Source organism: Podarcis gaigeae (genome assembly GCF_964106915.1).
Source record: "Podarcis gaigeae genome assembly, chromosome: 1".
Taxonomy (NCBI): Eukaryota; Metazoa; Chordata; class Lepidosauria; order Squamata; family Lacertidae; genus Podarcis; species Podarcis gaigeae.
Window position 1 is genome coordinate 105839899 of NC_139678.1, and position 16627 is coordinate 105856525.

The 16627-nt window shown below is 44.8% G+C and overlaps 1 protein-coding gene across 2 annotated transcripts in view; it reads right to left on the bottom strand.

The window, feature by feature from the left end:
* ACVR1 (activin A receptor type 1) overlaps nucleotides 1–16040 on the bottom strand; it is a 71207-nt gene extending 55167 nt beyond the window's left edge. Inside the window, exon 1 of one of the 2 annotated variants that reach the window (XM_083710362.1) lies at nucleotides 15958–16040. Coding sequence is in view for 1 of the 2 variants with exons in the window: in XM_083710360.1 (XP_083566486.1) it covers nucleotides 15090–15097 (8 nt within the window). In the remaining variant the exon portion in view is untranslated. Of the gene's footprint in view, nucleotides 1–15089; nucleotides 15588–15957 lie in introns of those variants that run through there. The other variant, XM_083710360.1, reaches the window with a different exon arrangement.
* Nucleotides 16041–16627: the final 587 nt, after the last annotated feature.

The following is a 16627-nucleotide window of genomic DNA, read 5'->3' on the forward strand; positions in this document are numbered from 1 at the left end:
AGAGGAGCTTAGATGACAAGAGTTGAAAAACAAAACTCCCCTCCTCTGTTCCAGACCTTTTAAGCAACTCTTATAGAACTTTCCATTAACTTTAACAGTGAAAGTTCGAAATCTAAACCTACGTAGTTGAATTAAAAGCATACTGTAAAGAGACTCTGTTGTTCCAGACACAATTGTCTCCTGCAGCCAGACTGAAGCAGGAAGAAAATGCATGCACAGCAAAAAAAATAGAAAGGGAAGAGAAGAGGGAAAAGTTTTGCATACCTCTTTAGAGGCTCCCTTGCACTAACACATTTTAACAGTGCAGCAGCCTGGTCAGAGGGACAGACAGCTGTGATGAAACTTGATCTCATGACTCAGTTATAGCTGTAACTCAGACAAGGCCTAAGGGCCTGTTCTCACCACCGAGCTCAGCTATATGCAAGCACAATTAGAGAGCACCAGTGTTACAACATGTTTTGGTTTCTAACAAGGATGCCCCAGCATGCCCCGTGTGTCTGGATTATGGTTTTCAACCTGCTTTATACAGTGTGGCTGCACAGCCCTTATCCCACCCAAAACACAAAGCTGTGATTAAGACAAGCACCTCATCCGTGCCAGGGCGTGATCACATTTCTAGTGTGGGTTCAAAACAATCAAATTTCCTGCTGCCACCCTCTTCGTTTACCGCTTTCTTTGATGTGCTCCTGGTGCTGCTAAAAAAGCCATCTTTGCAAAGCCAACACTGGCATTTGCAAATGTGTGAAGATTAACCTTACCATTTTCTGCCTTTTAGGAGTTGTCACATCCAACTCCAGAAAACCGAAATACTAAAATCCTTTCGAAATGCTAAATATGCATACAGGCAAATTCAATTGTTAAACCCCTTGGCTCCCCACCTCCACTACATACAGTTCGCAATTCCTAAAACAGTGCCGCATCAGCAACAATTCAGAGGGTCTGTGTGAACGACCAAGTCTACAAGCCTCATATCAAATGCCATTTTTCATAGTACAGTGATACCTTGGGTTAAGTACTTAATTCGTTCCGGAGGTCCATTCTTAACCTGAAACTGTTCTTAACCTGAAGCACCACTTTAGCTAATGGGGCCTCCCGCTCTGCCGCCGGAGCAGAATTTCTGTTCTCATCCTGAAGCAAAGTTCTTAACCCGGGGTAATATTTCTGGGTTAGCGAAGTCTGTAACCTGAAGCATATGTAACCTGAAACGTATGTAACCCAAGGTACCACTGTATACCATAATTTGGTGCGTTATTACGACAGTTCTTGTCTACTTTGCTACATTATAAATCATTGCTCTTGTGTTTAAAACAGGGCAGTATGGCATTGCTGGCAGCCCCAGAGTTCAAGAATACTAGTGCTATTACCTTAACAGTTGTGGCTTGTGCCATCAGATGCCAAGCACCACAACAGGCCTCTCAACAAGCATTCAAAAGAATACTAGAGCGCTCAAACTGTGCAGAGCTGTGCACACTGGCACAACCACCTCCATGCCACGCACACCTACCTGTCCCTCTTGAGTTTTTGCTTGTAAGCAAAACTCAACCTGTGTGCAGGGTTCCTGATCATGGGGAGGATTCTGACATTGCTCAACTCCACACAAATACAGCTTGGCACCCATGTGCATTCTCTTGAATGTCTGAACAGAGGTTTGGCTGCCAGCAATAGCGGTCACAAACGTTGACTGATAAATCAACTCAGATGGCAGAACAATCGGTATAATAACCACCATTCAAGAATAGTTTTGTACATGCAGAACCACCAACCCATTTCCGTAAGAAGAGAATCTGTTTCAGTAGGGCTAATTTCAGTGATATGAAAAGTTGTACCAGAGCAAAATGTTTGGAAGTGGAACCATTAAAAAAAAAATCTGTTCACTGGTTGGATGGACATCTTTATCCCATAATAAAATGCTGGCAGCCTGGAAAAAATAGTTGGTGGGCTCATGTCTACTTATTGCTCTTTTTTTACTATTAACGTTTGTTTGTGGCAGGACATTAAACATTGTTTTTGTTTCATTAAGCACCTGGTGTTCCAATGGACCCAAGAAAGAATTTGCCCCATCTTCGCTAATCCTTATTTTCAACCTGCTATGGAAATACAGTATGGCAAAATTCACTTCAACACATGGCCGGAGGCTACAGATGACCAGTTGCCAGATGACAAGGCGGCCAGTGACCCAGAGTGACTTTTCAATCAGCTGTCAAGTGCTAAATGGCAACCTGCATCCACCAAAAGTCCATATGACACTTCGTTGAATTATTCTCATCATGAACCTTTCTTGTAAGAGAAGCTGTCCATCTAGCCATCGATTCCTATAACTGCTGATTAGAAGGGCATTGCCCTGTTACCATTTTCTATATGTAAAGTTTTCCACTTCTAAAAACTGCAGTTTCCTCATGTTAAAATAAGTAACAAAGGTTTGGGGCTGTAAGCTCCTGTGAGCAGCTCTCTCCTAGTGGAATGCTTCAGCTGGCTGAAAAGATCGAGAGTCTTCTCCTGTCCCCCTACACCACACACTGGAAGTTTGCTCCAGATGGTTGGAGGAACCCTCTGAAACAGCATGGAAGGCGATGCTGGGGGCTACGGGGGGAATAGGCAAAGAAATAAATAAAAGTTATCTCCTCCCTCCAGTATAAGCCTCCACTAGAAAAGAGTCTATAAATGTGAGGAGTGTTTCCAGTGATGGAAAGGCAACCCAGGATTCAAGGTCAATGAAAAAATATAAAAATCAGTCTAACCCAGGGTTTCCCATACTTGGGTCTCCAGCTGTCTTTGGCCTTCAGTTCCTATCATCCCTGACCACTAGTCCTGCTAGCTAGGGATGATGGAAGTTGTAGTCCAAAATCAGCGGGAGAGCCAAGTTTGGGAAACCCTGGTCTAACCAAACACTTTCAAAATTGTATGTTAAGTTTTTGCAGGCAATTATCCCTGGGAAGCAAATATCAACTCTTACATACACATTTATATACAGTGGCACCTTGGTTTACAACCATAATCCGTTCCGGAGGTCCGGTTGTGAACCAAAACAGGTTGTAACCCAAGGCATGCTTTCGCCAATGTGGCCTCCCAAAAAAATGGGTTGTAATCCCCCCCCCCAAGAGGTTGTAATCCAAACAAAGGGAACGCACTTTCGGGTTTGACGTGGTTGTAATCCAAAACGGTTGCAAACCAAGGTACCACTGTACAGTATGAGTTAGGAGAGCTTTGCTACTATGACTCATACCAGCAATCTCAGGATTGGGCTACTGAAGCTCGCTCTGTGTGGGGCTGCCCTTAAGGCTGCTCCAGAAGCTCCAACTCCTGCAAAATGAAGCGGTTCATGCTGCATTTTACACAGGGTTCCTGAAGGCATGCTTTCTGCCTTACTGCCCCGTTCAATCACTGCCCCATTCAATTGCTACAATCAGCTGATAAGACCCTCCCGGGATGTGCCCAAGCCCAAGCCTATGTGAGCGTGGCTGGCAGCAACTGGGGGTGCCTTTTTGGAGCGGCACCCTTGCTATGGCATCACCTCTCCTTTGAGCTTAGGCATGTGCCAAACCTCCTGGTGTTCCAACGCCTTTTAAAAACGCATTTATTTTTTGAGCTTTAACTTTGATAAAGTTGACCTCCAGCTTTAGGAAGAAAAGGGGAAGGAGTAGCAGCTAACCAATGTGTCCAAGTGTGATGGAAACTTGGGTTTTATATTACACCAGTGTGCTTTTTGCTTGAGGTACTCAAGGGAGAAAAGCCCTATATTACACACACATACAGAGTGATCAAGGTGAACCATTTCTAAACATACCTAAATCAGGAAGCATGCATTCAAAATGCCACAATTAAAGCAGAGGATCACATACGTACAGTGCCTCAGAATCAAGGGTGAGTGAGATGTTGCCCATAAATAATGTGCATTAGTGTTACAGGAGATTAGCTGGCATGTTACAACAAGAGCAAAAACTAGAGCATTTCCCCCAAAAATAATTAAAAAGCTTCACATGAACGCGGATCACCAGCTTGCCATGACTTAACACTTATTTCAACTGCTTAAAAATCACGATGATGATTTTTTTAAAAAAATCAGATTTATTAGGCTTTCCCTAATCTAACCCCTTCTTACCATGGCTCCACACAGCAAGTCCTCTCTCTCCCAGCTGCTGAAAAGATGCAGAATCCAGCTTTATTGAGCAGATTCAACTCATCTCAGGAGGAAACCATAAATACAATGGTACTTCGGTTTATGAACTTAATCCATTCCAAAGTCTGTTCTTAAACCAAAGCTGTTCTTAAACTGAGGCGCGCTTTCCCTAATGAGGTCTCCCGCCGCCAGTGCTCCTCCACCATTCAGCTTCTGTTCGTAGACCGAGGTAAAGTTCTCTAACTGGAACACTGCTTCTAGCTTTGCGGAGTTCGTATACCGAATAGTTTGTAAACAGGGTTGTTCTTAAACCGAGGTACCACTGTACAACGAAAAGCTCCACAAAGCAAGGAGTTTATCAGTTTTAACTGGAAAAGTTAACCCCACCAGGAATGTTGATAGGAGCAGAGCCTTACCATTTCTGGTATCAAAGCTGCAAATGTGTTAAGCAAGAATGCTTCTGTTTCAATTCAGAATCTTAAAAACACCACCACACAGGTCAAGAAAGCTTGACCACTGCCCTATCCCCACGACAATTCAATTTTTATTGATTGAGCCAGGACAGATTCCTTGCTCTGCAGCGTGTGAAAATGCCATTCAATTCCAGGTTCCGATTTGCTGCATTCAGACTGACTGGTTTTCAAATCTGGCAGCCTAAAGCCCGAAAAGCAAATAAGACGAGACTGACAGGCTATTTATTAGTCACCAATTAAGAGGGTGGTAAAAAGAGAGAAAGAATATACTAGTGAGCTGGGGAATAATGGAACAGCATCACCTATGCTCACCTAGATCAGGCCTCCAATTTAAACAGCGCAGGCCGAAGGACAGATCATTATTGCTCTTTTGTCTCCATAGTGCCCACCAACATTTCCAGCTGAAAATCTCTCCCAAAGCCCCGTCTCAGATTCCTGCTCTGACCATAGATGATAAGTCAACTGCCTGCCTCATTTCTTCCCTTTACAAACAAATGAACACAGCTCTTCCAGTCTCTATTATATGCCCAGACAACTCAATGGAGGACAGTTGGGATGAACCCAGCTGGACTGCGTGCAAGCTAAAATTCTAGGGAGGACAGGGGTGTGAACTTACTTCCTTTACACGGTGTGAAGTTAAACTATGGAACTCGTTTCCAAGAGAGCTAGTGATCGCTACCCAGCTTGGGTGGCTTTAAAAAAGAGGATCAGGCAAAGCACATGTGGGGAGAGAGAGGGCTGTTGTAAGCTTGTCCTGCATGCTGGCTCTCCATAAGTACTTGGTTGACCAGTGGAAGAGCAAGATGCTGACCTAGATGAGTCTTTCACCTGATCTAATAAGGTTCTTCTGATGTTGGCAGCTACAGCCCCTTTCCAACAGAAAACGACTTGGCCACTGCACTCCATACTCTGGTAAGACTGGATTGTTGCAATGACTCTACGTGGGGGGCCGCCCTTGAAGATTGACCCAAGCATTGACCCAAAATGCAGCGGCCAGATTACTGGCTAGGGTTCTATTTTGATCTCGTATAACCACTGTTTTAGGACAGTAGTTTGGTCCCAATTCAAATGTGTTCATGTTAAGAGTTTAAAGCAGGGTGGATAAAAATAAATGATTTTTAAATTTAAAAATCATCAAAAAATCTGATTTTTAAAAATTTAAATCGGATTTTTAAAATAAAATGCTTTTGGAGAATTTTTTCTTCTAAATATAGTTTTCTTTTTAAGTTACATTATAGTCCAAAGGCTATTCATCAGGAAGTAAGAATTTGTTTTAAGTTTCTCATGTGTGCTAAAACTCAGTCTAAGTTTTTTTTTTAATATTTAAGCACATCATCTAACAAACATGGATACATATGCTATAATGTTATTGTTTTAGTTAACTAGTTTAAATTGTTATTAAGGAAATGATTATTTTTCTCTTTCCAATAAAGTACAGCAGAAAAGTTGTCCAAATATAAACAGTTAACTTATTAAACCTCACAATAATTTCATAATTATGCATTTGTAATAGTATAACCAAATCAGTAATTTTTGATACAACAGTAAAAACTACTCTGAAAATTTATTATTACAACAATGAAACCTTCATCTGTTTGTAAATATTAAGATTATATCAGCAAGGATGAGTCTTTCTGGGGGAAAAAACAAGATTTAAATCAGGTCTTACTGACTAGTGATTTAAATTGATTTGATTTAAATCAAATCCATCCTGGTTTAAAGCCGTAAATGACTTAGGCCTCAAATATCTAAAAGATGGCTTTGTTCCCTCTCAAGTATGATGATCAGCACAGGAGACCATCTTGATAGACTGCAGTGTCCTAAGAAGCTAGGGGTGGTGGGCCATGAGGAAGCATTTTCCACAGCAGCTCCCAAGCTAAGGGGCTCCCTCCCCACAGAAGTGTGCCTGTCCTCTTCACTATACAGTACTCTGCAAATGCTGAAGACAAAACTCTTTATCCTGGCTGTTGAAACCCAAGATTTTTAGGACGAACCCTATTCTTGAAATTTTAATTTGTTTTAAACTGTTTTTTTTTAATGTTTTGATTTAAATTGTTCTAACCCACCCAGGGAGCTCAGGGTGAAGTGTAGGCACTAAAATAAAACTGGGGATGGTGATCTTATGGGAGCACAGAAAACCCACAAAACAGAACTCTGGTTTTTAAGAGAGCATCCACTGTAAACTCAGGAGTCAGAGGGATTTGGGGGAGGGATTCAACACCATACATATAACTAACAAGGGCGAACAAAATAATGTGAAGTTGGAATTAAGAGAAATATTAGGAGAGAAAGAAGCCATTTTGGCATGCAAATGGTATATATATTAATAATTATAATGGTAATAATAATGTAAATTGACTTCAGTTGAATAATTCATACAGGCCACAGAAGTGAACTCTTCTTGGTGCAGAATTTCACACTTATTTTGGTTTGCTTTTAAGATACACAAAGCCCCAGCAAAGGGTTGGGGAAGTCATAGGGGCACCCTAAAATTCCCACCGCCCCCAACTACTGGACATGTTAGCAAAAGTCCAACAACAACTTGGGGGGGATAGCAAACTCACAATCCCTAATATGAGTTAATTTGTACAATGTCAACTGTGATGACCTGGTAAACGAAGAGCTAATTATAACCATAGCAGGTCTGTTAAGACTTTAAGTTACGGAAAAGTAAACCTTGGTTTGTTGCTAGCTTCTGAACCATGGCTTCTTAGGGGTTAACAAACCACCATTCAGATGTCCTGTTTGTGCCAGGGGAGGAGTGAAGCAGGAGCAATCTAGCTGTGTGAACAGGCACACTACTCATTCATGGTCAACCATTATTAAGCCACAACCCCTAGTGGTTAAGAGCGGTAGTCACGTAATCTGGGGAACCGGGTTCGCGTCTCCGCTCCTCCACATGCAGCTGCTGGGTAACCTTGGGCCAGTCACACTTCTCTGAAGTCTCTCAGCCCCACTCACCTCACAGAATGTTTGTTGTGGGGGAGGAAGGGAAAGGAGAATGTTAGCCGCTTTGAGACTCCTGAAGGGGAGTGAAAGGCGGGATATCAAATCCAAACTCTTCTTCTTCTTCTTCTACTGAAACTCCCATTTAAGTTTGGGGCTCACATTTAGGTTCTGTAACTTGGTTGCTCTCTGCCAGACAAGGCACGCGTTAAAGACTCTGGAGAAAACCAGCCCTTCCACAAATGCAGTCGATTCTCGTGGTCTGATGAAGCCTGTTTAACACTTAACCAGCCAACATAGCATAGTCCCACCCAAATCACTCAACACAGACAAAAATGGCAGTCTTGTGCTAATTCAGGGGCTGATTCTGCCATTTCTAACCTGAAGCTGCCTGGGGGGCAGTGGTTGGAGGGAGAGAAAGCAATACAGTGGTACCTCAGGTTAAGTACTTAATTTGTTCCGGAGGTCCGTTCTTAACCTGAAACTGTTCTTAACCTGAAGCACCACTTTAGCTAATGGGGCCTCCTGCTGCTGCCGCGCCGCCGGAGCACGATTTCTGTTCTCATCCTGAAGCAAAGTTCTTAACCTGATGTACTATTTCTGGGTTAGCAGAGTCTGTAACCTGAAGCGTATGTAACCTGAAGTGTACGTAACCCGAGGTACCACTGTACTCAACTTGGCACATTCAAGGGATACAGAGCCACTGCTTCCCAAGGGGGGATCTGCACAAACACAGCAGCTACAGCAGGCACTTAAATTGCTGCCAGGGAGAAGTAGCTGTATTCATAGAGACATCAGGCCAGACATTGCTTCCTTCGTGCACCTTTGTCCCCTGGGCAACTCTGGGCAAGGCAGGTTACAAACTCCCCTGCCTAGAGGGAAACAAACAAACAACAAGCAAAACCACCCTGGTCCAAGGCACAAGTCACTGATACCACCACTCTGTGATGAAGGCAGGAGTACAAATGGATTCAGGAAGGCATTGCCATCTCTCTCCAAAAAAATCATTTAGATAGCGACTTATAAGAAGCCATCCTTCAAAACACTTCCCATAAGCTTTGCAACAAGGACTGAGTCAGCAAGCGATCTGTCTGACATCACCTTCTCTAAGCGCCTGGGACCTCAAAAGCCACCAGCCATCAGTTTGATAGGGGGACTACGAAGCGGTTAAATACATTTCTGCAAAAGTTCACGTGGAAGAAAACACATGCAGAACTAGGGAGACACATGCAAACTGACAAAAAGGGGCTTTTTTATATATCACAGTTTCCATGAGACAGCAGATAAGCAATCAAAAAGCAATCTTGTAAACCGATGGTTCATAGGAAATAAGCCTTGATTTGTATTTTAGCCTCATCTATAAGCTACTTGTCCTGGTTTCAGTCTCTCTCTGTCAAATAAACACCAATGACTACCAAGAAGAAGCGTGTATCCCTTGTGTTTAACTTCACTGTAAGGTAAAGGTACCCCTGCCCGTACGGGCCAGTCTTGCCAGACTCTGGGGTTGTGCGCCCATCTCACTCAAGAGGCCAGGGGCCAGCGATGTCCGAAGACACTTCCGGGTCACGTGGCCAGCGTGACATCGCTGCTCTGGCGAGCCAGAGCCGCACACGGAAACGCCGTTTACCTTCCCACTGGTAAGCGGTCCCTATTTATCTACTTGCACCCGGAGGTGCTTTCGAACTGCTAGGTTGGCAGGCGCTGGGACTGAGCAGCGGGAGCGCACCCCGCCGCAGGGATTCGAACCGCCGACCTTTCGATCGGCAAGTCCTAGGCGCTGAGGCTTTAACCCACAGCGCCACCTGCGTCCCAACTTCACTGTAGTTTTACATAATTTAATCAAAGTAGTAGGCCTTGAAAGGATCAATTTCCAAACAGGCCTAAGGGTGATTTTGAAGGTAATCAAGCAATCACCACTGTGCAGGGCAGTGGAGGGTGGGGGCAGATGTTGCGCTTGCTCTATCCAACTCACAACCAAATCTTGCAGGCAGGTTTCCCATAATCACAAGGAGATCTTTATTGCCCCAAAGATTCTAGTAGGAAGCAGCTTTGTGCTTCCCAAGAGGCAGAGGCAACAAACACGTGCAGAGATAGAATAAAAACAATGATAGGTTTAATGACCACAGAGGCAGCAACAGAAGATAATGGAATCTGGGCACATATTGGCCTACGGACTGAGGAAACAGGAGGAAGAATTTGGGAGTGGGGTAGGCAGACACAGTGCGTCAGGAATTGGGATGACTTTATCTGGTTGGGTTGAGTGCACACATTTAGTTAGCTGGTATTTCAAATCTGGGGTACAATTCCGTTTTTGTTACAATAGCCCCACCCTTTGCACCAAGGTAAGCTAAGGATTTGACAACATTTATATATTGAAATTTGTATACCGCCCTTCATCTGTAAATCTCAGGGCAGTTCACGACATAAAAATACAAGATGAAAACACAACATACATAATAAAAAACAAGGAGGGGAACAAACCAATAACCCCCCCTTCCCTTCCCAAGCACACACTTAAAAGGGTATAGGATGTTAATCAGCCAAAGGCCTGTTTGGGGGGAATATTTTCGCCTGGCGTAGAATGAAGGTACCAGCCGAACCTCCCTGCGGAGAGCATTCCACAAACAGGGAGCTGTTGCAGAAAAGGTCCGTTCTCATGTTGCCACCCTCTGAACCTCTTGCGGGCGGGATGGGGGGGGGGGAGGCACACAAAGAAGAACATGGAAGCTTATGCCATAATAAATATGTTAGGGCCAAATTTAACCAACTGGTCCCACTAGTCGAATCCCATGCAGGGATTTCTTCTAATGGAGCAAGCCTTTTCACCTTCTCCTTTCTCTCACCTGCCCCTCAAACTGAATCAGGGGAAGGGGGAGAACTCCCAAACCACTGGAGCGAGCACGTGGAGCGAGCTTCCTCCATGGAACACTTGGAGGGAAGGGGAACACTCCTGTGCCTACTGCACTGCAAGTCTTTTTCTCTTTTTCACCGCCACATACATCAGTTTTCAGCTCGCATGTATAAATGAGAACGTAAAGAGGGCCCTGCTGGATCAAGCTAAAGGCCCATGTAGTCCAATGTTCTGTTTTCACAATGGTGAAACAAATGACTACGGGAGCCTTCAAACTAGACATGAGTGCAGCAGCAATCTCGCCATTCATGATCAACTGGTATTCTAGCCATCATGACTAGCGAAATTTGTGTGCTCAAAAAAATCATACCAGATAAAAATCCTGAGCTTGGAGGCAGCTTGCAGAAAGCTCCCCATTGCTGCGAGTGTGAGGCTTTCCTAAATAGCTCCTCAATGAAAACAACAACAGGGCAGGTCCCTTGATCACCTTGGTAAATGCAACCTCCTCAGACCAGCCTACTGAGAGAGAAAGAGAGTGTGTTACCCACACTCCCCAACCCCCCCCCCCAAAAAGCATGTATGTTTCATCCCCGCAACCTCTCTTGAATGATGAAAGAAAACCTCTGTTAAGGTTCAGCACAGAACTCTAGCTCACACACTTTCTAAACAGCCAAACTTTCATCTTACAAGCAGATGAGAGCACGGGCAGCTAGCAGCCTTTTGTCTTTTCAATTAAATGGATGCTTCCCAAATCCATGCTTAGGCCATAAAGCCTGCAATGTCTCAACACATGCCACTTAAGCAAAAGAGAAGGCTTAGATGGTCGTATGGGACCACTTTGAAAACCAACTGTGATATAGCTTTATGTGATTGTCTGTTTTCTGTGCACTTCCTGGGAAGCAGTGAAGACTGCCAAACCCCATCTTTTTACCAACCACATTTTATATGTATCAAGTTGCTCCCATAAGTTTATAATATGCTATACCCATACAATAGGAATCAGGGCTAACACAGGATTAAGCTTAGATCGCCCCCATAATTTGTGGACACCACCGATTTCATTCTTTCACCAAGCCAGAGTATTCAGGGGGTGGGTTATCATATTACACTGGACAGGCTCTGTTCCAAAGCCCAGAACAAGTAGACAATCCCTGCTCTCTGAAAGTACAAGTTCTGGAAAAATGTGAGTTCTAAAATGAGAAACCTGACTGAAAATCAATCCATCTTGATTGCCATAAAATATACTGGACATGCACACACACCCCATGCATAAAACCTTTCTCCTCTGCACCTTATGAAGGGTGCAGTATACGGTACATATTCTGAAAGGGGTGGCTACCTGTGTAGCCCTCCAGTTGTTGTAATAATAATAATAATTTATTATTTATACCCCGCCCATCTGGCTGGGTTTCCCCAGCCACTCTGGGCGGCTTCCAACTGAATATTAAAAACAGTGCAGCATCAGACATTAAAAACTTCCCTAAAGAGGGCTGCCTTCAGTTGTCTTTTAAAAGTAAAATAGTTGTTTATTACTTTGACATCTGCTGGGAGGGCGTTCCACAGGGCAGGCGCCACTACCGAGAAGGCCCTCTGCCTGGTTCCCTGTAACCTTACTTCTCGCAAATAGGGCGCTGGATCTCAGTGTCCGGGCTGAACGATGGAGGTGGATCGTTGTAGATCAGTTCCCATCACCTCTGACTACTGGCCATGCTAGCTAGGACTGATGGGAGTCATAGATCACCAACACCTGGGTAGCTGAAGGTAGTCACCCGTGTTGCAAATTAACAAACGAATTGAGTGTGTATATAACATCCTCCTGGTCCTTGTCTTAAAAAAAATTAAATGCCACACACACACACTCCCCGTTTTGAGTTAAGAGACAACCTTTGAACTCCTTGAAGTATGTACTGCGGTCCCACCACAGCATACTGAAACTGCGCACAGCTTGCACACATAGCCAAGGCCTTGCTGCTCTTTGTCAACTGCCACTTCCAATGTCCTGGGTGAGTGCTCTAGATGTGTACAGAATGGATGCACAGTCATCAAGAGCAAAAAAATAAATCTTCATAAAGTGGTTTCTGTAAAGGGGAGCGATGAGAGGAAACAGCACCCATCAACCACCACTAATGTCACAAACAGCCAAAAAGTACCTCTGATACTCCTGCAGCAATGGATGTAACCACAATTTCTATGTGGCTTTCTGTATCATGCCCCAAAATGTGATGCCAGCCTGTTCCTAGGCCCAAATTCTCAAATACAACTGGTCTTGTGGAACATCCACCTTCTTTCCAGATACACTTTTCCTTAAAACTTTTGGAGAGCAAGCAAACAGTATATTTTTTTTCTAATAAACCTAAACTGCCATAGAGTGCTAAAAAAGCAGAACTACTATTTAGGGATGAGATTCATTTACCAACATAGCTCCATGGACTGACCTCTATGGTTTGTTGACAAACACACAGCTAGAAAATCGCACATGTGTTCTGCATGGGGAAGGGCATAAATATATGTTTAGGCCATGATAAAAAGTGGGGAGCAGACTGTCAACAACTCTGACTAGACAAGACTCTCCCACTTATGTCAACATCGGTGCTACTCTAAGTTAATGAGAGGAAGGTTGGGAAAACAGGGTTAACCTGTGTTACTCAAGGTCAACTACTTGAGATGCACAGAAACAAACTAGGCTATGCCAAGTCCTCCTTCATTATACTTACAGATTATCACTGCTCTTCAAATGTACAGACTTGCAATAAGATGCACATTACCACCAAACGTTTATAAAGTTCAAAGAGCAAAGAAACAACCAATATGGTACTGGCAGAACAGCAGCATATTATATGCTGAAAATGAATACATACTGTGGCAGTTTTGTAGAAAGTAATATTTTAAATCAGTATGAGTGCATCTGATGAAGTAGGACAGCAGGCTTCCTCAACCTCGGCCCTCCAGATGTTTTGAGACTACAATTCCCATCATCCCTGACCACTGGACCTGCTAGCTAGGGATTATGGGAGTTGTAGGCCAAAAACATCTGGAAGGTGGAGGTTGAGGAAGCCTGGAGTAGGCTGTTGCCCTGCCCTCAGCTCATGCCACAACATACCAACCAGCAAACAGTTTATATACCAGTAGCAAATATACATTAAATGTAAGTTACAACATGAAAAGTGAAACCTAAAATCATACATACAAAATAGACATACAATGACTTCGCTCTTTCCCCTCCTCTCCTCCTAGTGAAGGAGGCTGAGTACTCTTTAACAATTAACTGTTCGTTCGTTTGTTGACAAAGGGGGAGGGGGGAATTGTGCACTGTCTCACTTTCACATGCAAAAGCCAAAATTAACTTTGCAGAACTGGACAATGTGAATTCTCTGAATGTGTGGGTTGGCTGTACACACCAACGCACTGTTTTTCATTTTTGTTTTATTTGAATAAACCAAATAAAGGACTCCCCCACAGAGTAGACAATTTCATACCTCAACATTTTCCATAGGATTTGGAAAGGGAGCAACTGCCAAACATCGTGTTTGTGGGTTACGTATTTCTTTCACCAACTGAAACCACGAGCCAAGAGAGTAGTCAGACAAGTAAAAGATGCCAACAAAGAGGCCTATTTTTTATTTTTAAAAAATAAACACAGAACGAGTCTTCCTATGTTCTTCAGAGAACTAAATCAAAGCTTTTAATGTACCCAGTTCTTTAAAGTGTGCAAGTCACCTCCAAAGCAACAAATAAAATCTACAAGGCAACTGAATAAAAAAAAAGGTACCCGAGCCTTTGGGCACCTCCCAAACACTTTAGAGGTATAATCAACCAGCAACTTAACAACAAAGACCAGTCCAAACACACACTCAAAAATAAAAATAAAGCAAGGCTCTTGCTTCAAACCAAATTATCCATCTCCCTTCCATTTTTATTTATGACTTTGCCAAGCTGCTCTCTTTCTCTTTTCCTGCAAGAGCTGCAGCTTAAGAGGGAAGGGCTTCTACTTGGCAAGGTAATGAGTAACATCTGTAACCACAGTTGCCCTGTGGGCATCTGAAGATGAATCCCACATTCCTGCCTTTGATGCTGCTGGAAGACTATAGCCAGGAAAGGAGGGAGGGAGCCAAGGAAAGTTTACAGATTCTTTTTCCTCCCTGACCCCCTCCTCCTCCTCTCCCTCTCTTCCTGCACCAGAAGAGGCTTGCCTCCCAGAAGTGATTAAAGGATGTGCCCCCCTCCCCCCACCTCAAATCTCCTCTTAAGTTTCCGCCTCTGGAAGCAGAGCTCAGATGTAATATTATTGGCTTTGGGAGCTTTTCTGGAAGGATTCTGAAAGGCGCGTCCGAAACGCCCATTTACACAGACAGAACAGGAGCAGGCACTGCATGAACCGCACATTATTGTACAGTATTCCGAATAAATAATTTCTACGTATATAAAGAGGGGGGGCTCGTTTTTCCCCCAAAACAAACGGCGTAAGAAGGAAGGGGGGGTTGGAAATCGAGATCATTTTCAAAAATTAAAATAAAATAATAATCGTCTCCAACACAGTTCCAGAGACGCAGTAGGAGGCGGGTTTTGACCCATGCGTGGGGGAGAGAGGGAGGGAAAGGGCGCATTTTGGACCCCGAGGAGAGAAGAGGGAGAGGCTGCTGGATTTGGGGCGGGAGTGAGATCCAAAGGGCGAGCCTCCGCTCAGACAGGCAGCTCCACTCACCTCTTCATAGCACCGCAGACAAAGGCGAAGAAGCAGGGGGGAGGCGGCGGCGCGGGATCCCCAGGGATCCTAAGGGAGGAGGAGCAGGAGGAACTTCCCGTCCATGGGCTTTGCTGCTTCTGCAGCGGCTGCTGTTGCTCCGGCTGTAGCTGCAAGGAGGGCTGGCGGCGGCGGCGCAACCCCTTCCCGGAGACCCGCGCTGTAATCACGGCGCTGCGCCCGGCCGCATCTTCCCAGCGCCCGGCCCCCTTCCGGCGGTGCCTGAGCTACCCGCAGCGGCGCCTTTGGGGAGCCCGGAGGAGGAGGAGGAGGAGAAGTTCCCGTCGAGTCGCGACGGGGAAAAGTTGGCAGCGAAGAGCGAGCCAGGCGCAAAGTTCCGAAGAGGCAGCCAGGCGAGCCGAGGCGAGGAGGGGAGGGAGGAGGAGGAGGGGCTACTCAGCCGGGGATACAGCTGCAGTGAGGGAGGAGGAAGTGGCTGCTCCCTGCTCTGCCAATGGGAGTCTGGAGCTGTAATTAACCAGGCAAGCCAGGCACATCATTTCCTCCCGGCGCAAATCCAGGCGCCAGAGCAGAGACGCCCCGCCTCGCCCCCTGCAGGACCGAGCCGAGAATCACACCCGGCCCCAGCGGGCACGCACGAGACACCCAGACGTGGCACGCCCACAGGGCACACGCAGATGCCCCCACACCTGTCTGGGAGCCACCCGGGTGGCCCGGGCTCGGTTTTTTGGAAGAAAACAAAAAATCAAGCAAGCGCATGCAAGCCGCCTTTTGTTACGATTTTTTTTTTCTTGCCCTAATGGACCACGCGGCACCAAAGTCTTCACCCATCGCTCTTCCAAGCCGTGTTTTGATCACACGCACAAACCTCTTTTTAGCAACTCGAGGGGGAAAGATCGCGCATTCAGGAAGGGTCGGGCCCGGGCTGCTAGGCCATCATCACACCCGTCTCTCACAGGAAACAGATGGGGTGGTTCAGCTATAAGAGAACAGCACACTGCACATGATCAGAGACTCTTAGTACATCTCAGGGATGAGCTTTGCCACTAAAAGTAGACCGCGAGTTCCAATCACATTTTTTATTTTTAAAAATAACGTAGGGGGAAAAATTGTTTCGTTGTTGTACAGGGGGGGAGCTTTCTGAGCCTTGTGTTTGAGTGGTTTGAATAAGTTGAGGTTATATTTTTCACTGCTTAACCTAGTCAACAAATTGAAGCCTATACTGTTTGATTTAAATACTTATTCTGATAGGAATTTATCTTAAGGAAAGCTGTAGCTTAGGGGAAGGGGAATAGCACAGCGGTAGATAGATAGAAGGCCCCAGGTTCCCTATTTCACATTTCAGTGTTTCAGATTTACATAATTTTTAGAAACAACGCTGGAAATAGTGAACATTGCTAGCAATTCTTTATTCACTTACCTGGGAGTGAGCCTCGTTGAATTCAATAGGACTTGCTTCTCAGCTGATGTATAGACTTGAAAGATTTTTACCGCTTCAGTTTGTAACATCAGCAGATTTCTTCAACAAGATATATTCC